Source organism: Anser cygnoides, chromosome 5, assembly GCF_040182565.1.
Source record: "Anser cygnoides isolate HZ-2024a breed goose chromosome 5, Taihu_goose_T2T_genome, whole genome shotgun sequence".
Taxonomy (NCBI): domain Eukaryota; kingdom Metazoa; phylum Chordata; class Aves; order Anseriformes; family Anatidae; genus Anser; species Anser cygnoides.
This window is the reverse complement of record NC_089877.1, coordinates 33,221,249-33,245,619: the sequence shown is the minus strand read 5'-3', so window position 1 is coordinate 33,245,619 and position 24,371 is coordinate 33,221,249. Positions and strand designations below refer to the sequence as shown.

The window sequence follows — 24,371 nt, the reverse complement described above, 5'->3', positions numbered from 1 at the left end:
ATGCTAGAGCTTTATGCATTGAATTTTTTTCCCCCTAATATGTTTGGAGCTTCTTGTCTCTCTTCTTACTATGGTAGATTGAAAGATTTTTTCATTACTTGAAACTTCTCTCTTTTTTCAAAAAAAAAAAAAAAGTCTGTTCTGCATCCAGGTGATGTATCGTTGCATCCAAAGCAAGACAGATAAGTACAGTTGGTGTAACGCATGCAGCAGCGGAACTCTATTCTGATCTTTCACTATGGAAGCCTATTGAACTGTATTTTAAGATCAACTTTGGAATTATGGCTCTGTTTTAAAGGGCTTTTAGCCTAAAATTAGTGTGATCTCTTCATTATATTGATTCTCATAAGCAGGGTATCCTCATTCATTCTCTCCCTGTTTATATATTTTTCTCTCCTCTTCTTCCAGAAAAAATACCTCAAGCGTCTGCAGGAAATTCATATCATTCTTGAATCCTCGGACTTCTTCAAGCGACATGAGGTGCGCAGTGAGTGTAATGCTCTGTGAAGGTGCATTGTTGCTTCATTTTACCATTCAGATGTACTTCAGAATAGCCCCCTGCATTAGTAGAAAGGAGTTTGTAGTAGAAGAAAACTCATGTGTGTTAACAGTACAGATACCTCAAAGCCTCCATCACAATGTTACAGAAGACTAAACCCATTGAGGAATAATAAATCCTCCAACTTAATAACATCCCAGCACTTAGAGCTCTGGGCCACTGTTGGGAATGGTTTTTTAGTGCCAGTTTCCTGTGGTTTCTCTAATTTCAGTGTTTTCCAGTGGGAATGCTTTATTTTACCTTGTTGATTTCCACTTGTCACTGGAGGCAATTTTATTAATCACAGGCCATGGTCTTTCTTTGAAAGTAGTTACTGGCTTTTGCTGAATCACTCAAACTGAGATCTGCTGCCAAGTGAGTTGGCAAACTGCTTTTCTCCCCTCTGTCTACTGGGTCCTTTTTGCCACCCAGGTACCTGTTTATGTTACTGATCAATTTTGTTATGCAAACGGGGCATGCAAATTGTCAATGTACAAGCAGTGCAGCCCCAAAGTCCTGATGGGTCCCAGGTGAGAAGGTCACCTGAGGAGGTTGTCTTCTTGGAGGCATAAGTGATGGGGGAGATGTAAAGATGTGTTTTTAACCACGTCATCTCCATCTGCCTTCCAGGTCGTTGGAAGCTCACTACTTTTTGTACATGATGGCAGTGGGAATGCCAATGTGTGGCTGATTGATTTTGGAAAGACCACCCTTCTCCCTGACGGGCAGACACTGGATCACAGGATCCCCTGGCAAGAAGGCAACAGGGAGGACGGGTACTTGTTGGGATTGGACAATTTGATTCGCATCTTGGAGAGCATCACTGAAAGATGAGTTGAGAGTGGCACAAAACTTCCAGGGCTGCTTTGTAACTTTCTGCTCTACTGGAATCACTCGGAAGGAAACCTCTTTAACTCCCTCCAAACTCCTGAGGTCATCACAGTGCAGAGGGAACTGCTTCCAGAGCCCAGCAGTTAGTTATCAAAATGACATTTGTATCAGCCCTCTGTGAACCTAAGTAACTAACTCCAGATTGGTCTGTATTGCACCAGCCTAACTTCAGGCTGGTCTTCAGAGAATCAAGGTCTCCATACTCAGGAATCACACCAGCATGAGTCAAGAGGTCTGTATGGTAAACCAGAACGATTCTGATTTCTGGCAAACAGATGGGACTCCAGATTACCTCTTAGTGAACAAGAGCAAGTGATTGGGGATTCAGGGTAGGAATAACATTTTTTCAGGGCACTGCATAGTTTTGAAACCAGCAGGAGTGTTTTTTTCCCTAATTCCAAGTCTCCTTGCTCTTGTGTGTACTATAGGTTGGACCAACAACAGCTGCTGTATTGTGTTATAGGTGTGCACAAGGTGGAGATTGGTGATAATCAGAAGAAACCTGGAGCAAAGGGAGACAACAGTTTGTAGTGGCTGGATGTGGTAACTGCTGTTGATCAGTCCTCTCCCCACCCTAGCTTCAATTCACTTCTGTCCAAGAACAACCTTGCTTTTTATGTAGCCTCTCAGGAGATTACAGATACGCTAGGGAGAGAATAGCAGACTGTTGTCTCCAAAAACATTTGACTTTCAGACTGGGTGGGCTGCTGGAAAAGTGCCTAGCTTGGCAAGTTTGGCCTCTTGTGGCTGAACTGCAGTTCTGAAAATCAGTAATAACACTCTGGCACACAGACTGGGGAACTAAGGGTTTTTTTTCAAGGCTTGTTTATTTTTAAGGTAAAACCCCTATACACATGCACACATCTGCACGCACTAGTAGCCAGCAACCACTGTGATCTCTTCAGATCAGAGTTTGACTGTCTTCTAATGCACGTGAAAGAGGTGACTTCTTGGCCATGTTCCTGTTCCCAAGTATGATGCTGTCACGTAAGTGTATAGATTGGAGCAGCGATCAGGAAGGTAGTGTTTCTGCATTCACAGCATTACACTAATGACAATTCCTAGGCATCCTTTCTCCAAGGTATCAGCTGTTAACTCAGGGTAGTTTGGGGGGAGGAGTGTCAATGCATCACATCCCCTAATCCCTGTCTGGAATCACAGGGCCACTTGTGCTTATTTTTTTTTTTTCCACTGTGGCCCAGGCACAACCTCAGTGTTTAGATGAAAATCAAGAAATACTGAAATGATGCATTTTCTTTTAATGGCTTCACCTACCATTGCTGTTGGTTGCCTCTAGCCACTTGAACAGTTTTTTAAATACTAGCAGTATAAATACTATCAGTATTCACCTGTTCACTCACATTCCAGGTTTTAATATAAATAATATGATAATGCAGTTTCCAAAATGAGGACAAGACTTATATTAGTATTTGATTAATTCCCGTTTAACATCTTAAGCTGGTAATGCATGTTGATCAGAAATTGCTCTCTCTTGCCAGTGTCCTGTACTCGGATGCGATTCCAAGAACTTTAGGATATATGAAGGTAACTCCATGCCTTGGGAAACTGCTATTTCAAGTAATAACTATGACTGTGAGCAAAAAAAATAAAACAAACACCTATACAGTCCAGCTCTGGAATGAAATGCAGCTATAACATTTGTAATTAAAATTGAAGGGCCTAAAAGAATTTCTTAAAAAAAGAGTTACTTTAGATAATACACTACTGTACCAAGAGATCAGCTCTAATAACTTTTTCATCACCTCTAAACAAAACAGCAGTATTAAAACTCAATCTTGATTGTGGCCTGAAAGTTAGAGGACATAAAGTGGGTATACTGTAGGAAATAGTGAGGCATGGAGACATTGCATCCTTAAACAGAAATTGTTTGAAACAGCTAATTTTTGCAGTTCACTGCAAATACAGGTTTCTTCTGTGGTCTCCCAGAGTCCTTCTCGAGTTTATTTTCATGATAGTATGCTAATGAGTTTTCTACTTTTTCAGGTTTTGTTAGCTGTTTCAGAGAGTTTATGCATTTTTTTTAACGTTGTGGTGAGCCTTCTATAGCAAGCATGCATATTAGCATTCCAGATGCCGCCTAACTTTGAAATTGCTATGAGATGACAAATCAATCTGTGATGACTTTCATACACTTAATTTAAAAAAAAATAATCTTCCTCCTTTCCTGCAGCGAACAGGTAAACAAACCATCAGTTAGCAGTGCTTAAAGGGAAAAGCAGGTAAATGGGTCCTACAGGAGAGGACTTCAATAATGAGACCTTGTCTATAAAACTGCAATTTCAGAGAGGGGAAAAAAAAAAACAACTAGAGAAGTTAGACATGAGACTGTTAAGGTGATACAATTCATTAGTGGTCTGCCTAATTACTCTTCAGAGTTGAATTCTTTCTTTTTTTGTTATCACATATATGAAACTTTTGTACCAGTGCAACGTATTTTTGGGGGTGGGGTGTGGGAGGAGGATGTAGAAGGTACAAATTAGTTGATGCTCAAATGTTACTTGGGACTTTGAAACAAACTTTTAGAATTAATGTCCAGTTTTAAAAGAGAAGTAGAAGCAATGTGGTACCAGTAGCTCCAAAAAAACCGACTGCTGCTAGCACCTCAAAGGGTGGTTTGCAGTATATGGTCTTAGGGGAAAACATGAGAAGTGCTTTATTGCTGTGCAGTAGTTGGAGAGGTCAGGAAAACAGAAAACCTCTGCTATAGCAGTCCCTGCTCTGGAAACCCTTTCTAGATGCTAAATAGTTTTAGCAAGTTTGTTTTGAAATGGCCCGTTGGCTTGTCAAAGGGTTAGAAAGGAAGAAACCACAATCTAACATTCTGCTGCTGTTACAGGGAAGGTGAAAAGGAGGAAGCTTTCCATTAGCAAATGCCAAGTGTAGGACTGCAAATGAGGACTGGAGCTCTCAGGGGCTGGAGGCTAGGCACTCATGAGGAAATTATCACAGGGTAAGTTAGATACCTTGATTCATGTCAGAAGTCCCAGAGTGCCCATGTATGTACACTCACGTGCTACTGTGAGGAAGCAGCATAGCTTTCTTTCACTATAGGTTAAGTTGCCTTGAACAAGGTTGTATTTATGGGAGGGTCAACATGATGCCTTTGCACAGGCATTTACTGTATGAGAGCTGATGCATGACAACCAAGGCACTTGCTCACATACAAGTCTAGAACATGGTTCTTTAATGCTTCTGCTGAGATATTGCCTCACTCTGGAGACACTGAAATCACATGCGTTTCCACAGCATGGTAAGATATGCTGGTCCAGAGGCACCTTGGTGCTGAGCAGCTAACCTCTGAGTTAGGCACCAAGGTCATTAAACTCACTAGTTAGATGCAGCAACATTCAGTACTGTAGCTGCTGCATGCCTGTGTGAATCTAGCAGTAAGACTTCTCTTCCCCAACTTTGACAATGGCTTTCTTTTCGGCCTTGGATAACTATCCTAGGCCTCACTTTTGTTCCCATTTTACAGATGGGAATAGTGTGTACTTACCTCACAGGAATGGTGTGAGGCTGTATTTCATTATTGCTTGCAAGATGCTGTGAGATTCTTTGGAGGAAGGTGCAGTATAGAAATAAACAAACAAATACATCAGATAAGTTTTTAAATGATAGGTGTTAAGGTCCCCCCAGATATAAATTTGGATTACATTTAACCAAAGTGATGCAAATTAAATCCCTCTTTATTTTATACATGTGGAATATTCACTTACCATCTGATCCAGTTCCTATGATAGGGAAGGATTTCGATGGGAGTTGGACCAAACCATTAAGTATCTCAGAAGGCTCTTGCTTTTTTTTTTTTTATTGCTGTTATTATTTGTTATGGTACTGAGATCAAATGGCCTGTATCATCCACAGTGCATCTGTTCTGAACACTACAATGCAATGCTGACCATGGTCACTTTTGACATTGACTGTATTGACTGTTTGTTACTCTGAAGTGTGTATGCTAATAAATAAATGAGACTGAAGGAAAAAAGGGCAAAGACTGCTTCTAGTCTTTAGCATCCAATATTTCCTAAAACAAAACTGGTTCTAAGACCTTTAGAAGCTAACATTGGAACTTGGTTCCCAATACTATTTGGAACACGTGCTTCAGAGCCCAGTCCACACACTGTTTGACAGCTTCCATAGAGGTAAGTTCTGTCTCAAGAATCCCATTCCTCCAGTATATTTAAAAATAATGCAGAAAAAGGCACTTTGCACACTCTGGGCATTTGTTTTCACAGGGCGGTCTTGTGTGGCAGCAGGGAGCAAGCAGTGCCCTGCTCCTGGAGTCAGTCCTCCTGGACTGGCAACGTTTCTCAACAAGACCATGTTCTCTTACCTGTGTGCAAAGTGTATTTAATGTAGAGGGAAACAAGTAGTCACCACTAGTGTCTCTTTATTTTGTGTTGCAAATATAAAATGTACATTTGTCCAACTTTAAGTTGCATAGAAGCAGGCTTGTCATCTCCTTGTGTACAATAGTCACCCAAAAAGGTAAGTTGGCAAGAAGTACGGCATTGTTCAGAGGTAATGACAAATCAAAACCAGTTCATTTCAGTGAAAATGTCATGTGATGAGACTGACATGTTAGTGATACCATGCCTAAGGTCCCTGAATCAGATTAGAAACAGTAGGCAGCCAGAAGCAGGGCGAGCGAGCCCACGTCTGCAGGGTCTGGCATAATTCTGCTGCTCAAGGGTCTGCGGAAGTGTGAGCCCTGCCTGACACAGCTGAGGAGATGCAAATACTTTGGGGAAGACCGGATTCCCAGCAATTCTCTTCTATTTCAGGTAAGGAGGGGAAGGGTATTGGAGGTGGAATAAGTTACACTTGGAAAAGCCTGTATCTATTTAATTATACTTTTGAAGCTGTCTTAGTGCGCAACTGCCCGTTAGGAAATTAGGAGAGAACTTACCTCAGGAAAAGGGTATGAACAAGTGGGACACCTTAAATCTGTGCACAGTTAAAAGTTCTGTCTGCTTACAGGGAAAATGAAGATGCAAAACACTTGAAGTAGATGAGAGAAAAAATAAAGAAATGGGAAGCAAGAGTATCAACAAATGTGCAAAGAGAAAAGGCAAATTGAAATTTGCAATATTATTTCATCTTTTTTCTTATACAGTCCTCTTTAAAAGGTAGTAGATATGAGGCTGTATGAAGCAAAATAAAGTACTAAAATCCAAAAGAAAAAAACACCTATACATACACACATCTAAAAATAAGTTGTTAGATAGACTATGTTAAAACAGACACCCAACAGGAAGAAAAAAATATATTCCTATAGATAGCTGATTCTCCAGCGGGGAACTGTTGGAAGACTTCTCATATGGAGTACAGGACTGAGTTAATCCCAGTCAACAGCTCATGTCATTTCTCTAGGAAAAAAAATCATTTTTGGCTTTCAATTGAAAAAGTAATCTACACTAACTTTGACGATACGGATTCAACTCATTCATTATGCACTAGGTGTATCTCCTAAAAAAACAATTTGAAGCAAATGGTATTTTGAAATGGTAGAATTTGGGCACTATAAAATCTGTAATTGTATGAATGGTCAGTCTCAGAATTGTAGGAATTGAAGGCTGTAGTATACATTGAGATTGTTATTTTACTTTTTCAATAATGTGGTTTTGACAGCATATTGCATTTCAGCATCACTGTAGGAGCAATATTAGTATTATTTCCTTCACTATCTTCATTAAAAAATCATTATCGTGATGGTTTTCATAAAGTAGCTAAGAGATCAGATACAGAAAAACTGTTATGGGTCAAAGTTTCATGGCAACTATACTGACACAAGTTTGTTTACCTTTATTTCCATTTGAGGGAGTTAAGGGCATATAAAAATGCCGGTTGCTAATGTAGTTTCTTCTAAAATTCCCAGCTATTTCTTTCAGTGCCCATTTGGTACGTGCAGATCCATGTTCTGTCTTGTTGCAGAACATTGCATCTGACTCAGTAAATCCCTGAGCTGCATGCTGTTGTAAATCAGAAAAGTACTGTAGGAAATAATCAGTACATGCTCATTATACTCTTATGGTTGCCCTTCAACACCCCCACTGTTGGTCAGTCTCAGAGATGACATACTGGGCTGGATGGAGTTTTATTGTGGCTCAGCACAGCTTTTTCTCTGCTCTTCCTGTAATTAAGTACATTGACTCAACTATTTATTCAGTAAAAACATGTACGTTGTCCAAAGTGCTGGACTGACAAACTCACATTTTATGAGTAAAATTAGGAGAGAGTGACACAAATCTGCCTGTGGCATTGGCGAATAGTAGAAAAACTATAGTTCCAACTTTACTCTTTTCTCACTTAACTTTTCAATATCTTACCTCATTTTATCACTGTTTGCCTTTCTAAATTCATGAATTAAGTTGAAGCAAATGCTGCTTATGGGGAAAACAATGGTAGCTCAAGGTGCGTAACCATGTGGAGCAGGGATCTCGCCTGCTTCTTGCTGGAATCCCAGCGTTATTGTATAATCATTTCCACATAAACGTCTAAGAAATGTCTATTGCCTGCTTGCCTGCTACCTTTTAAAAAGTCTACAGGAAGAAAAGGTGCTACAATTCTCAACTTCCTATGACTTCTAAACAAGTCCATATTTCACTCCTCAACACCAATTTCCACCCCATGGTGATTGCTAAGGAGAACTGAAAGCAGAGTTGCCACTCACCTGCAAAAGCATGGTCATGGCCACCAGTGCTCCACTCAGAACAGAGCCTGTTACAAACAAGTGCTGGAAAGTGATCTCAAGTCACATCCATTGCGGTTGAGCTAGGACCACTGCACTCTGCTGCAGCCTTATCTCATATGCAGGGACAAAGGGCCCTAGTTGCTGGTGCCCACTCACTACAGTTGGTGAGTTTGATAGCTCACCCTTGGGTGAAAAACTACTACAGCACAAACCACAGGGCTAACATAATCCGAAAGGTAAGGTTGCTGAAGATGAGCTGGTGTTAATCCAACTAGCTAAAGTTAGGTCTATTTATTCTTGACAAGCAGGTTGCAGAGGTGGCCTTCCTGAGATATAACCAAAAATGTTAGCCTCTGCAGGGGGAAAGAATGAGTACGCAAATTTCCTGCTAACTCTGCCTCATCTAGCCTCGTTGTAGCAGCTTCTGGACATATGATAGGACAGGCAATGAGCCAAAAGGGTGAGTAGCTGCCCTGGCCACCTATCACTTCACAACATGGATTTGGGATTTTTTCCATACCATACAGTCATTGTTAAAAGTTAAAGTTAAAAATCATCACCAGTCAGATCTGGAAATTAAAGTATATAAAACTACTCATTCTAAAGCCAGAGGTATGTATAGGACTATAGGAAGCTAGGAGCAAATACAAAGCCAGACAAAGCATGGAACCTGAGCTGAAGGTGTGCACTTCACTGACGAGGTGGATTCAGACTTCACTCTGTGCTGTTCTGTACCACACATCTACAGCAACCATCCCTGAATGACGCAAAGCACATGAAATTTGTGGTCAAAGCAAACTCTCTCCTGCCAACCCCCATCTTCAGACTGCGCATACAGCTATCACCACGCACGACACCTGTACCGGGGCACCTCCTCCCTCAAAAGAGGGCAAGACAGAGTCTACAACTGACATCTTGGTATACAACTTGATTATGTGTGAAGGCAGCACGTAATTTGCCATTGCAAGTTGGCAGTGAAACCTTCAGGGGTGGGATGAGGACAAAATGCTTCTGAGACTGTTCTGGCTTAAACAAAATGATTTACTTTTTCAGTCTCCTTGTCTTGCAGGCATTAACCAGTAAACATCAGTTTAGACCCTAAACAGCAGAAGAAAGCATTAGAAATCATCTCTCTTCAGAACAAACAGCAGCTACCTTAACCAGCAAGTCAAAGGCTAGAAGAAATGACAATCTGCTCAGGTGTGTGAAGCCAAGGCATGGTTTTAGCTTTCTCAAGTGGTTGAGCTATTCTGCCTTGCTGTGGAAGGGGCACTGTAAGGTAGTGCTTGTACTAAACAGGTTCCCCTTCACTCTACCCCCCCACCCCCCTTGCATTACCCTGTTCCTACCTCAGAGGCGTACGGATTAAAACCGAGAACAACTCCAGCCTGCAAAACACTACACAGTTACCCTAGAACTTCAGCTTAATGCTTATCAACATAGCACAGGAAATTACTGCTGTATATTGAAGTACTTACAAAAAATGAAGTTCATCCCAAGAAAAGTCCATTAAAGATAAAGACAGTCCATTTTGCATCATCCCATGCAGCTCACCCTTTCTTGGAAAACCACCTGCCCCTTCCACACCAGGAGCTGTGAAGAACTCAACACCATGAGGTAAACAGCATATTTTCTTCACTATTCAAATGGATGCCATCAACTCCCAACTATTTTTTTTTTATAGTAAATGTATTTTCCTCTTCATCGCTTGTTTTCAAAACACATGCTCAGAGGATCCTGGATTTTTTTTCATTCTTCCTGCTGCTTCCAATTTGAGCAGTAGCTTCATGTTTTTCCACATGGTCTGCTAATGAAACAGATGCAAATGTAGCTGCTATTTATTTACATCCCTGTTGCTGCATGAGCATCATTAGCAAGTCATCAGGATGGCAAAAAAGCTCTAGGGGAATATAGAAGCCTTTGCACGTTGGTTGCTGCTGGCACAGCATGCATTTTTGGTTTCATAAGTCAGAAAGAAGAGCAATCTATGTTGGTCATTTGTTTCATCCAAACACTGTGGTTGGATGATAGGTCTATTTCTTTTCACCTGAGCAGATTGAGGAGGAATTCTTCCATTAGGTGTTGTATTCTGAATCCGAGCAGCAATGCTGTTGTCCTCTATAGCTAAGCTGGTCCAGTGGAACACATCTGATGGACAGAGATGGAAATGCAACTGTCTTTAATGATTTGGGAATCTGGCAGGTAGAAGGAGGAAGCATATCATTGCTGATGTTGAAACATCACCCATCTGAAGGAACTTAAATGGAGGAAGTAAGTAAAACAGGAAGCAGTTCAAGTTTGCTCTTCCTGACACACACATTCCCTGATCTTTGGAAGAATCTTTTCTGTTATACTGGTGTAACACTCAGGTCATCTGACAAAGACAGACCAGAGTCCCTCTCTCTTGCTGTTTTCTCTGTTTTATACAAAGGCTTCTCATCTGTATGCAGACTGGAGCTCCTTAGCACAGCTGCTCTGACCTCTGCCAAAACTGATGGCTGGTGGTCAGTGCTATAGCACAGATCATCGTAGGCATAATTTACATTGCCGCAGGGGAAAGTCTGGAGTTTCACCAGTTCAATCCCACCAATATCCAAGTGAGGGCAGTTGCTTCGACTTGGAGATGCTGGAGATGCCCGAGAACTAGGAGAAGAGCTGCAATTCCCATCAAAGCCTGAATCTTCTCGCTCTGGAGTTGCTTTCAGCTTGGAGGTGGGGCTCAAGTGACAGATGTTCTCTAGCACCCACGATCCATAGGTTGGGTTCCAAAGGTTTTTTGTTTTGTTCTTCAGTCTGTGGGTTGGTGGATTGCTGAGTTCTAACTTCTGGTTTGAAGTCTGCTGGATCCAGGACCCACTGTTGAAATCGCTGAGGCATGGCAGGCTGGGTCCTCGAGCAGTCCGGTTGCTCAGGTTCTCCACCAGTAGCTCTTGTGGACACTGTACAAGTTTGTGCCCAGCATGGTGGGAGTCCAGCATTTTAGGCGTTGTCTGAGGTGTGAGAGAAGGGCTCACCAACAGGGGCACCATCCCACTGGAAATGTTTGGGCGCATGACTGTGCTCCCTTCATCCTCTGGTGCTGGGCTGCACTCCACGGGCAGCTCCGTGTTGATCACATCAGGGTCCTAGAGGAGAGAGGATTACACAAAAAGCATTACCATTTGAGCACCTCCAGGATGACTGACACACCTGCATTTTCAGAGGAAATAGCTGTGAGAGCAAAAAAAAAAAAAAACAAAAAAACTTCTGGCAGAGACTGACATCAGGTTTGGGCAATATTCCTGCATGTCATATAAGCATGCTGTGATAAGCATGCTGTGTGCTGTTAGGACATGCAAAAATGCTCTCTTTTTTTATGCGCTTCCTTTGAACAGCAGCTGTACTTTACTGGAATCAGCAGCTAGGCTAGGGGTCACCAGGTATGTAATGTTCTCAGGCAGGTTGGATCCAGGAGTCTAGCTGTAAAATGCTACCAGATGGTGAACTCACTGTGCCATCTCCCCCTCACCCCCGTACCAGTTCAGCCATGGCTTTCAAGCAGCACTAGACAAGGTCAGAATATGGACCTTGAAAGACATGAGTACCTTTCCATCACAAAATGGAGAATGTTTTGCTACTGAACAAGCTGAGAGCTGGAACTAGCCACTCCATACAATATACACTCATTTTGGATATGTTGTAGATGGGAGAGCTAGGATACATCAAAACATAAATGAAAAGAGCAGGTGAGCCAATAGCACCATCACAGTTGGGAAAGCAATTAGATCAGTCTGTCAGGAGTCATAATCTTGTTTTAGTGCACTAATACTAGTGCCTTTGGATGCCTGGCACTCTGTGGATTGTCATCCATATGGCTACCACGGGCCAATACCTGTGTGCAATACTTGATTCTTTCCAGGATGGTGGAGAAGTTTGGCCGGTACTCTGGGCTGTGCTGCCAGCACTGTGTCATGATCCGGTACCTTAAAATGAAGGAGGAAAAAAAAAGTATCAGTTAAGAAAGATAATTATGAAAAACGTGTTTCATTATGAAGTGATCATGGGTCCAGAAGAACTGCACTCAGTACATGGCTCTAGGGAGAAGAGCAGAAGTAGATAAGTCATTTCTGCGTCCTTGGATCCCAAGTCATTAGGGGACCACTACTTAAAGCAGATCTTGTGGTGTTCTAAGTTGTGTACAAGAGACAGTGGCTCAAGAGATGTGCAGTAATACCTGGGTAGTAGCTGGGGCAATCACCATTCCCTGACCAAAGGTGTCCAGCTGCCTTCTAACCTGTTTGGTATCCACTATTCCTTAACTTGAGGGAGTGAAGAAATACTTACACTGGCCCTGGACAGTTCTTTGGTGGGTCCATTCTTCCTCCACTGGTGACAAATTCCAGCACTTCCTGATTGGTTTTGCAAGGATAGGGCATGTAGCCCAGAGAGAAGATCTCCCAGAGCAGCACACCAAAGGACCTGTGTCAGAAACCAGCCAACAGTACCAATTAGGTTTCATTTGTGCTCCACAAACCTGGAACAAAGCTGTGTAGGTAAAATGACAGCAACAACCTTTTGAAACTGTAGGACAACCATAGTAACGTGCAATTAACATGATTATAAGCCAACCTTGATATAAAAAAAGATCAAAACCCATGCTCAAGCTCCAAAAGTAGCTTTGCAGAGGTTTCAGCATATTTGAATAACTCTGAAGTTGTTCTTTCTGCTGCATTTGTTATTTCTAGAACAGAAAATGCCACAACCCTTTGCTATGTATGGTATAACTGAAAAGAAGAACCATTACATTTGGCATGGAGATTCTTACCTTACTGTGAAAGACTTAAGATGTTTGAATCAGTGTCTGGGGAGAGGGTGCTCAGGAATAAAAACAAGAGTCAGAGTCCTCCAAGACAAAGTTGAAAGGCAGCAATATATATTTTTTATGTTATGATATTGTAGCTCTCCTCTATTTTTTTTTTTCTCCTCCACATTTACAGGTCAGTTAGGCAGTGCCACTGAAAATAACTTACAGCTTAGACCCGGAGAAGTTAAGAGGGTTCTGCAAGGACTTCAGTAGGGACAGAATTTCACAAGTCAGTATTTGCTGCAAAGGTGGATGAAATTGCCAGAACATGCACATTGCTTCTAACAGCCTATTACAGAAACTGTAGCACCTTCCTTCAAAATATTTAGTACTGGCTGTTCACAGTTATATTCTGATATACAATCCCTTGTCTTCTGGCATCACCAGCAACTTCAGGAAACTGGGTCAGTGTGGCATTTAAGGTAATGTCTCAGTTCAAAATATTGAAGAATCTACTGTATAGGAAGAGAGGTGTTCTTAAGCAACTGGAAAACTTCCATCGCCAGCACCTTGGCATGAATGTGTCACTGTTGAGGGGGAGCTCATTTTAAAGAAAGATCAGGTTGCATGAGGAGTCAATATATAAATATTGTTTCCTCAGCAACCAGCAAAGACTTCTGCTTAAGTCTGCTGTCACTTTATATATAACAGAAAAAAAATGATACAAAAGAGTAATCCTGCACGGTATAGAGAGTCATTTACAAGATGCATGAGTGGGCCTTGCCACCAATAAAAACTGAGTGGCAGATACTAAGAGCTGAGGGAAGCGTGTGATGGTATTGGCCTGTATTTTATGTGTTTGTCTGAATTTTTAACTGAGACTTCTTGGGATTCTAAACTTTCTTCTCTTTGTACTTCTTGATTACCCTTGTACGATACTCTGCATTTATCTATGGCTGTTTGTTGTGCCCTCCATTTACATTAGATTTTTAAATTCTCACATAGAATTTTTTAGCCATCCTTAGTGCAGAGGGAAGATAGCTACTTTTTTTTCCTTTTTAGGACATGGGAAATTCTGATATCTTTAAGGGTTCCTGTTGAGCAGACATTTTTTCTTAAGTAGTAAATATCTTGACCCTTATCAATGAGTAGCAGAGTTCATTAATAGACATTTGTTACCAGGTATCAGTCTTGGAGGTGAAAATACCCTCTAGAAAAGCTTCTGGTGGCATCCACTTGACAGGAAGCATAGCTCTTCCTCCTTTGCGATAATAACTTGCTCTGGAAAAGATTAAATACATGCCACACAGTCTGAAAGGGCTGAGATGTATAAAAGATCCTATCACCACAGCAACAGGAGCTGGAGAGAGTGGATGCAGCAACAGGGGCCAAATGAGACAAAGACATCAACACAAATAGTACTTCTGAGCAGCATTTTATACCATGGCTGCAGCTGGGGTGGAAACTGAGGATGTTGTAGGTTCATAGCTAAATCAAATTTGCTGATGCTTTGCACAGGGCATTGATACAGCAAATCTTCTTGACATCATAAATTTAGAATTATGGATTTATTTATTTATTTATTAGTTTAAGATTATATGTGGTCAGCTATCCAATAAATTTGCCTGTGCTTAGTTTAGCATCCATGTGTGTTTTTAAGTGTTCTCTGTGGCTCAGTCTGGAATAAACCAACTGAAGTACATTGGCTAGTAGGCATAAATGTATTAATTTACAGTCTGTTAATTCCAGTTAGTTAACTGGAAATCAGATTCAGACATGTAACAGACAATTCAGCTGCTTCAAATTCCATGAGGCAATTCAAACCATTGAAATTGATGATGATTTCTGAGTTATTCATAGGACAAACAGCCTTTCACTTACCTGTAAATATCCCTGGCCATCCCAAAGTCACCAATTTTGGCTATTCGTCCTGCTCCAGTGCAGGTCAAAAGGCAATTCCTTGCAGCTATATCTCTTTAAAAAATAATTAATTAATTAATTATAATCCAATTTTAAACTCTTAAGTAGCTAAGGGAATAGAGAAAGAATCTTAAACCCGGTCCTGCAAGTCTTAGTTGAGTCATCCTTACAACAAATGAAGAGAACCTTATTAAAAATAAGAACTAATGCTAATTACATTATTATTTTCATTAACCACAATTATTAAACTACATTTGCATTACATTTTCTATTCAGTGTTCTCTGAGCATTACCCACTACCACCACCTTTCATTAAGGCAGAAAGCAGGGTCAGTGTCAGAGAAGGTACATGGATCCAACCTCTTTTGCTTCAACCATGACAACCACGTTATGACTTTATGCTCTTTTTTTTTTTTTTTTGAAGAGTGTTTTTCAATGGCTTCTCAGCAGTGCCTCTATCAGTGACAGATGTGATGCTATGAGAAAGTCTTAGTAAACTGCTTGAAAAGTCAATGTGGGACCAGATTCAGTAAATTGTTGCTCTGTTGCTTCTGGCAGTCTCCCACGGAACCAAGCAAGGCTACATATGGGAGCAGCCATTTGCTGGATGCAGGTTTAGCTTGTGGCAAACAGTAGGGATGACTGCATGGCCATGACTGAAGGGTTTGTATTCATTTTAAACGTGTGTTCTGAAAAGGGACTCATTAAAAATCATAGCACTGTGTGGGTCCTGTTGACTGCCAAGAAAAATGAGATCCTCAAACAACTCACACGTTCCTTCCCACTGCCAGCTTTGAAAATTCCTGCAGGATTTGGAATTCAAGCTTAGCCTTCTCTTCCATCATCATCTGTGACTCTTACATGACAAGACCTGCCTTTAGTGACATCTCCACAACTCCACTACACTACGTTTCCCTCTACTATGCCTCTTACTGGTACTGATAACCTTCCCTGGATTGCACATCCATTAACTCTAAATAATACTGACAACACTAACAAATACCGATACAAGATCCAAATGAAATTCCTTCTATACCAATTTACTGAACTGTTGGCTAGAACAAAGTGAGTCCCTTCCCATGTTGCTTATACTAGAAATCTAACCATATAAAACTGAGCCAGAGAGTTTTTCAAAACACAATGTGCTCCAGTTGAAAGACAAGCCCTAGTTTCTTCCACTTCTCTCCTGAAATGGAGACTGGTTTTGAGCAATACAGTTGGCCTCTCCATTTGTTGACACAGATTTTAGAAGCTTTATGTGGTGACTACTGGGCTCAGTGACATATGATAAGAAAATCAGGGAACTTCTACCTGAAAGGAGAAATGAAAATTGTTTTTATAAAATACTTGCGGAGAGCATATCTGTTGAGTTTCTGTTTGACTTCTTGCAGCACAAGCAAAAACTGGTCCTTAAAATGAATTCGTAAGATCAGGGTGGGTGGGGGGATGAAGGATATTACTTTCACATTATGGATTATTATTTTTTAAATAATGCTGTAGTGATTAACTCTGGTGTTAAAATTAGAATACAGATTCTCTCGTGTACTTACACAGAGATCTGAAAGCTAAAATTTGCAGAATGCTCTTACTGCTGGTTTTTTATGACAGAAAACTCTAATCCAGTTTCAGAGGAACTTATTGTTCCAATATAAAGGAGACTGAAAACTGTTTATTTCCTTTTCAGATTTTTACCAGATACTGTGTCTGGTCTGTTGATAGTTCTGGTGTATTTTCATTTCCATTTGTAAAAAAGATACACTTGTACATGGGATAATAATATTGTTCTTTCTAAAGTGGTTACCTCCAGTCATTCTCAAGCCAGATCATTCCCAAATTAAGATACACCCTGAAGTGACCCTCATAAAGGCTCTCTAGCACTGAGGCCCTGTGTTCTCCAGATACTTGCCCTGGCCTTCCAGCTTTCAGGGACCCGCACGGCCCCTTCTTCCCATCAGCCTTTACTTGGAAACCTGTCAGCACAAGAGCTCTGCCGGGCAGCCTGACACACAGAGCTTTCCCATACACGCAGCACACACTGCCCTTTGCATCCAGCCAACCCCCTGGTTCACCTGAGATGGAGGGAGGAAGAGAGGCCCCCTGCCATCACCTCTTCAGCTGTGCCCAGACAAAATCCTTTTACATTGCGCTTTTCTTCACTTACACGTACTACTAATCACTACCGTTTGTGAGGTTCTAAATCTTTATCTGCTAAACTTTAAATTAACTATATTCTTATGCCCATTTTAATGTGTGTGGAATTGAGGCACTTGGAGAGGAGGAGCCTTGACTTGAGGCCACATCCCAAGCCTGTGGCAGACATGGCAAAAGATTTTCCTTTCTTTTATCTTTCAGTTGCTGTCTCAAATGCTCTAATTGTAAGTTCATAACATCCTATCTCTCAAGCTCATGGCTTTTTGCTCTCACTGCTGCTTGTCACTTGTGTCCCTTCATTTCTTCAGTCTCTACCCACCCTTGCCTCTTTGCTCTGTACAATGCCATGTGTACGTACACATGGTTGTTTGTGGAGGTGAATCAGTTCTCTGCTTGCATGACTCCGGGCTGCACATAGATTTAGTCGGAGCCTGCACAACCCTCTGGGGTGGAGGCCTCTCCTCTCCTTTCCTTTACAGACAAGGGCCAAACTCAGCATGCAGTTAATTTTTTTAAGCATGCAGTAAGTAATTCAGTTGCATGCTATGCCTGAGAACATTATCAGCTGAAACAATTCTTAATCAAAAGCAACAACAGTCCAACATCCAACAGGGAATTTTTAAAAAAACACCTATAAAAACCTTTACCTCTTCTATATTTTATTCATACTTGAAGCCTACCATATCAACGTTTTCTTGTTGAACAAAGGAGGGAAAAAGGAGTGAACAGACTATGTTCTCCTCAAGATCACACACCAGGTCAGCTGCTGGGAAGAAAGTCTTAGAGTTCTGGTATTTTTCTTCCTGTTATTCCTGCTCTACCCTACTGTAGATAAAGGCTCAAATATTATGGGGTGTCCTGTGCTGATGGGACAGGCAGATCAGAAAAGAGAGAAATGATACCTTATTCTTTTACAAGCTAACAGAATGACACTACCATCTAGTGGACTACAGGGATAATTTCAAACGTGTCTACAGTGTAGGCACCTGAAAATTGAAAACACTTGAATCACCTGAAAACATTCACTGCAAATGGGAAGACTCCTTTCTCTCCAACAGTACTAAGAATGGTGCAGAGCCTAACTCCTACCAATGCACTGCAAACAGAAATTGCAATAGAAATTAGCATGCTTTCAGGGGATGTACGTTGGAAGGGACTTTTCTCCTCACCTGTGGATGAAATGATTCTCTTCCAGATATTTACAGCCACAGGCAATATCCCTAGCTATGTTCAGCAGGTCCTGCATTGTTAGCGTGGATGGTTGATTCTGGAAAAGAGCAAACAAAATGGTAAGGGAAGAATAGTAGACGAGAAGAATGTAGTAGAGGCAGGGGATACTCAGAAGCAAAGGGAAAGGGAGAGATACACATACATGGTGGGGGAAAGGTTAGATGAGTCAGGAACAGAGAGGAACACAAGTGAATTAAAATGAAGAGTTAGAAAATAAGTGAACTTTTATTTATATCAAAAATTTTCTGAAGATTTCAGTTCTCCAGAGCACAGTGCTTGAGTAAAAGCTTGTGAGAGATTTATGGTCTGGCCTGAATAGCCTAGTAAAGGGCATGGGAGAGAACTGTTCCCTAGTGGTGCTGGGCTTTATGAAATCAAAAGATAAACTGGCTTAAAAAGAGAAATGGGAGGGAACAAACAAACAAACAAACAACACTTTTAAAGAGTTAATAAATTAGCAAATGAACTCAGAGAGAAGGAGAGTAAAGATGCACGAATGCACATCTCTACACCAGCACTCAGCATTCATCAACTTATCTGTTCTTGTGGGAGGGCAGAGAATAAATACCCTCAGGGGCAGTATGCAGAAAATGGAGAAAATGGATGCTTTATCACCGGACTCTGGGACTGGTACTAGCCCTTCACAATCTACAGTTCCTTAACTAACAACAATAAAGAAATCTCTCTCCGGGAGCCCTGCTTATTTTCATACAGTCATTTATTTCCCTGCAGGGAAATTTCCTTGGTGTTTCTCCAAGAACTTCTGTATTGCTCTTGGGAAGGGTGGGGAAAAAATATTACATTGCTCATCAAAAGCCTGAGAGATACCAAATAAATTGTTCTTTTCAAACTGCTTTTGTTCCTGTATGCTGTTATCTCTGTAATTTCTCATGCTTGAACCACATAACATACACTACAGCCATTGAGCACTGTTTTTATTGGCTAGGCAAGTCATTGTACAAACCTCTTGGATATCTGCCAGGAAGAATTATTATAGTTATAAAGCAGGAATTTCTGCTGAGGAAATGGGGAGGAAATGAAGGAGGAGATACAGTACCACAGACTTCGAGACCTTATCTCTGCTCTGGGATCCCTCTGTCAGAAGACTGATGGACATGCATTTTCTTTGCAGCCATGGAAACTGGCAGTGAAATACATTAATGATGGGGCTAGTTCTGTTTTCAGAAAAGGTGCACAACAGGGTCATTTGTTGGTGTACTGAGGGGAATTCAACTATTATATTTGCTATCTACTAACATAACAGCTAACATATTGGCAGGTTTGTTTTCACATGATATTTAAGAAATAACTGTTCTTCATAGTACAGCTATGCTTTATATACAAAGAAGATTATTTATTATTCTGTTTCCCCCAAACTTTATCTACTCATAGAAACTGTACCACTTTCACTATAAATGGCAGAATTAAAGATACACAAACTCCTCTGCGTGGGTGCTGTTTTACCACTGTAAGTGCGCCTAATTAGTATATTTACTGCTGTATGAGGAAGGGATTAAGCTAGATCTTTTAACAACAAATTAATACTGGCATAGGAGTATATACACATGAAGCTATACATTGTTGTAACTATTTGGGGTGTATGTGTGTGCAGAGGAGAAGCTGTGTAACTGTGATGTGGGAGTACAAGAGGCACCAGTCACTCCCCTTCACCTCATAAATAAATACATACATGCATAAGAAAGAGAGAGAATCGTGTCTAGCTTTTACTTTTAAGTCCCCACTCAAGCAGAGATAGGCACTCATTTCGTTGTCCAGAAACACACTGTTAAAAAGCAAGAACACATATCTGGAATTGGCTATTGATCATTCATTCCAAATACCCACTATACTTGGTTGATATCAATAATGTTAGAAATCAGAGATAATTTTTTTTTTAAACACAAAGATTTGACTTGATAATTTCATTTGCATTGATTTAAATCCCTGTCACAGTGCTACACGTAGGCACAGCTCTTTAGGGAGTATAAATTTGTATATATCTATACGATGCTGATGTACACCTGCAGAGGACCTAATGCTGCAAATTCCCATTACTGGGTATCAGTGTTATGACTTCAGCTCCTCACACACTATCACAGTACAGAGAAAATAAGGCAGACAGTGAGGAAAGAAAGTCCGTTTGTTTGTACTCCAGTTGACAGAAAACTCTGGAATGGCAGGACAGGACTTTCCTCTTTCTTCCTTAGTTACTTGTAGACTAGAGTTCTGGCACTGCTTTCATTTTCTCTCACTGCCTTGCTTGCTCAATTCAAGCAAATGGATGTGTGTCCAGAGGTTTGTAGGAGCTGGGACACAGAAATAGCCCTGCTGGGCTTCAGTGTCTTTATATAATTCATAAAGATAAGTAAAACCAGCCTTACTAAAAACAACCACAAGCCTAGCAGGGAAATTATCTTACCACCCTGGGTCGGTTCTGCCGAAGAAAACTCTTCATATCTCCTCCAGCCATAAGCTCAAGCAGAATGAAGCGAGGCAGCGTCTGTAGGCTAACACCAATGCACTGCACAATATTTTCGTGATTGAACTTGCTGAAAGACAAGATCACAGCAACAGGAAGAGAGAGACAACATTAGTACGTGGCCAACATCCATCACATTCACTCTGCCTTGAGCTTTGATGACCTGACTGAAGCAAGTTACCAAACAAATTCTAACTTTAGATGCCTCATGCCTCTCAGATGCCAAATGCCTCTCTAGTTATGATGAAACCAAGATTGGGGTTCTGCCTGGCTTTTCCTATGAAAAACATTCAATAGAAGGTATGAAAAGCTGAAAGTAAAGGAGAGATCTCTGTGAAGACAACTTAAGGGGTGCACTGACTGGAGGATGGGGGTTAGGTGAAGGGGAATGGAAATCAAAACTCTTCAACTATCCAAATATTATTGGCATGTGTGAAACAATACCCTGTCAAGTGGGGGGTTTATTTCAGTATTGGTTATTTTAAATACACGACTGTCCAGTTTGGTGGACTCAGTTCAGTATCTGCAAAAGAGAGGCTCAGCTAATACCTACTGCAGCAGCTACTCAGGGAATGGCTTTCTGCCTCTTACAAAAGAAAGCTGAGATAGTCAAGAAGCTCAGCAAGACTCAGTCATTAGAAAGCAGGATCTTCCTTTGGACTGTCATTACCCAGAAAATACAGGAACTAAGAATGAAAAGAGTTAGGGAAGAGAAAGGGTCACGTACTACTACACGAATCAAAGCATTTTATAATTGACTGAAACTGTGCTTTAAAAAACATCAGTTTTACCTCCTGTTCATCTGCCACTCAAACTTCTTTCAGACTTTAGGAAGTGGCACTATGCAATGAGATTTGTTCTTGAATCATGCTTTAGCAGCAGAAAAAGAACATTCAGGTATAAGTTGGGCCATGTAATGAGAAGAAGAGGAACTTCATCTTGCCCAAATTTAAAATGGATAAATTCTGATTATTTGCAATCACCCTTGACTATAAATTTTTTTTTTAATTTTGTTTTAAGCTCGTGGATTTGAGTTAATGAAGTAAATTCCAAGACTGGAATACCTGAAGCATATAGGTAGTGGGAATTTAAGCCCTAGCATCCGAGTATAAAAGGCTACCTCCCTGGCACAGGGTCTGTGTTGTACTATCTCTCGTGGTCTTCTGAGTCACTGCAGGGGTGGCTCTAATCTTCAGCTTTCCTGTTGCACAGTCAGCTTTCCACTTCACCATTGATAATTTGTTTAGCAAAACCAAGGTTTGGTACATGATTTATACTTAGTAAAAGGGCAATTGGATTCTTTGAAAAGGAAAACATTTCAAACACAGAACATGTTTGTACAAAAATGTTGTGCCTTTCTACTCCTCTGAGCATGACCAGCAGAACCAACCAGGAGAAATTTTTGCTGAGATGTTCAACAAAAGAAACACAGATACCTTGTTCAAGATGAACACAAGTAGCTGAAACCAGTAACTCATACACTACTAAAATGTCATCTGGTGAAAAACAATACTGGATTTTCTGTTTTCCAGACCTAAGCAACTGGACTAATAATTCTCATTACCCGCATTACTCCTCTTCCCCCGTCCACCACCAGTCTAAGAACCTTAAACTATACCTGATAATCAGTGCTTCCATCAGAAAATCCATCTCATCTTGCTCAGAGCAGACTTCTGGAAGTGTCTGTTGAGAGGTAAAGAAAGTGAAGACCATCCCACCAAAGAATTGAGAACATTTGGGGGAGCACAAGAAAGAAAGAAAGAAAAAAAAAAAAAGAAACATCACGTGACATGAACACAAAAGACTTCAGAAAGATGAGGAAGGCCTCATCTTTTCAGTGCCCAGTTTATTGAACTGCATTTGTCAGTTAAAGGAACAGGAAACGGGTGAGCTACTTGGAAGCTTTTTTGTGTGTGTGCATGTAAACCATGTGTAACTACGTTTGGAGCAAAATAACTTCAGGAAAACATTGACAAAAATGTTAATAAACACTTTAAAGCCACAGGTGTGAATTTATTCTCCTTTTGCTATGTGTCCACACTGCAGCGCATGCTTCCATGTCTTACGACACATACAGCCACCTGATTTATATAATTGTGTCACATGCGCCAACAGCTTTGTCTCCTGCCAGCGGATTTAGACATCATCTGCCACTGATAAACGTGAAATGAGAGCGCAGGCATCAGGAGCTGCAGTGCCTGCTACTGTGCCCACTGTAGCATTATAGGGTGATTTGGCCACAGCAGCGTGTAGTTCCTGTTGCCAAACTGCACTCAGAAAGCGGGGCAGTGTTTGCTGCTCAGCAAGGAGACCCCGTGGTTGTCATTGGCAGTTTGGGCTACAGAAGACATGGTTGCATTTTGCTATATAAAACAAGTGATTGCTTCACATAGGACAGTGCTATTAAATAAATTGGTGGAAATTGGTCTATTAAATAAATTGGTGGAATACCCACAAACAATGTGTGTAGTATTATTGCAAATATATATTTTTTATTAATTGATAGCCCGCACCTGCTTCTTCTGTAAAGTCAGATTAGGGCTGATGCTCTCTATTTTGATGCAAAATGAGCACAGCCACATCTTGGGCCCCATGGGTACTCTCAGTTACCAGCAGGAGAGAAGAGCAGCCTTTGGTGATCTTCAGGGCATCCTTTACAGGGAACTGGGTGAACAAGTAGGCAGACAGCCCCTTACAAGTGGCCATCACTGCTGAGATTTGCAAAATTGGTGACATCCTCACGGGCTTATCACAGCTGAACAACACACTGATCTCCTTCTGTTGGACACCGTGCTGCGGTACTTCCTCCAGTACAGACAGTGAAACTGGATTGGGCAGTTAAAACTACTTGTGAGTGTTTGTTCTTGGTTTTCATACATGTAATGCATGATCCATTTTCTTTTCTCTTCTCTTTTCCTTTTTTTTTTTTTTTAAGAGGTTTTTGAAAGACAGAGTGAATAACAATAGGACATCTTTCTATTAATGAAAGCTACATTTTGGGTTGAACCCACAGAAGTAGATTTAGACCTCTGAGTCACAAGCTTATAAAAGAACAAAAGGAGGCTATAAGCATCCTTTACTTCTGGGCTGAGTAACTGGCAAATCCTGAGGCAACAGCTGTAATTTCACAGAAAACTAGCCTGTTATCTCTTGCCATTAATGACATGGAAAATTAGGATGATATCACAATATATATTCACAGCAGCATATTTAATACTATGCAACACTAAGAAACTGCCTGCAAGCTTCATCTGTGGTAGGCAGACACTACTCTCAGTATAAAAGAAATGTAACAGTGAAATAATACAAATTTTGTAATACAGTAATGTCAAATGAAAAACTTATGAGAAAACACTTAAAAACTGAAATGCAGAAGTAATAATATACAAGCATTACTCTAAATATTTATTGTTTCCTGTCAGACATATGGTTCATACTAACACTTACCAGGTTTTCTTTATGTGCAGGATTTAAAAATCCCTTTCCAGCTGACAATGCTGTTTGTTGTTAAGATTTTTTCCCCTAAGTTTTTTTTCCTTTTTTTTTTTTTTCTTTTTTTCTTTTTTCTGTCCCCTAGGTATTTGGATCAGTAAATCACTGTGGCAGAAAAGCACAGGACAGCAGCTCTGTTGTCCTAGTGGAACCGTCAAGGGCTCTCAGCAAC

General features: G+C 40.8%; 2 protein-coding genes across 9 annotated transcripts in view; one reads left to right on the top strand and one right to left on the bottom strand.

Moving 5' to 3' along the window:
- The window catches only part of ITPKA (inositol-trisphosphate 3-kinase A), a 39,343-nt gene extending 33,901 nt beyond the window's left edge, over positions 1-5,442 (top strand). The window contains exons 6-8 of one of the 2 annotated variants that reach the window (XR_010831776.1): positions 409-480; positions 1,169-1,661; positions 1,858-5,442. Coding sequence is in view for 1 of the 2 variants with exons in the window: in XM_013188839.3 (XP_013044293.2) it covers positions 409-480; positions 1,169-1,372 (276 nt within the window). In the remaining variant the exon portion in view is untranslated. Of the gene's footprint in view, positions 1-408; positions 481-1,168 lie in introns of both variants that reach the window. The other variant, XM_013188839.3, reaches the window with a different exon arrangement.
- A 381-nt stretch (positions 5,443-5,823) lies between these two features.
- The window catches only part of LTK (leukocyte receptor tyrosine kinase), a 159,148-nt gene continuing 140,600 nt past the window's right edge, over positions 5,824-24,371 (bottom strand). For 6 of the 7 annotated variants that reach the window (XM_013192469.3, XM_013192488.3, XM_013192419.3 and 3 more), the window contains 8 exons: positions 22,326-22,390; positions 20,648-20,777; positions 18,168-18,265; positions 14,809-14,901; positions 14,107-14,208; positions 12,468-12,602; positions 12,016-12,106; positions 5,824-11,269 (listed from right to left, as the gene is read on the bottom strand). In XM_013192469.3, coding sequence (XP_013047923.3) covers positions 10,493-11,269; positions 12,016-12,106; positions 12,468-12,602; positions 14,107-14,208; positions 14,809-14,901; positions 18,168-18,265; positions 20,648-20,777; positions 22,326-22,390 — 1,491 coding nt within the window. In that variant the 3' untranslated portion in view covers positions 5,824-10,492. The remainder of the gene's footprint in view (positions 11,270-12,015; positions 12,107-12,467; positions 12,603-14,106; positions 14,209-14,808; positions 14,902-18,167; positions 18,266-20,647; positions 20,778-22,325; positions 22,391-24,371) is intronic. The other variant, XM_048065201.2, reaches the window with a different exon arrangement.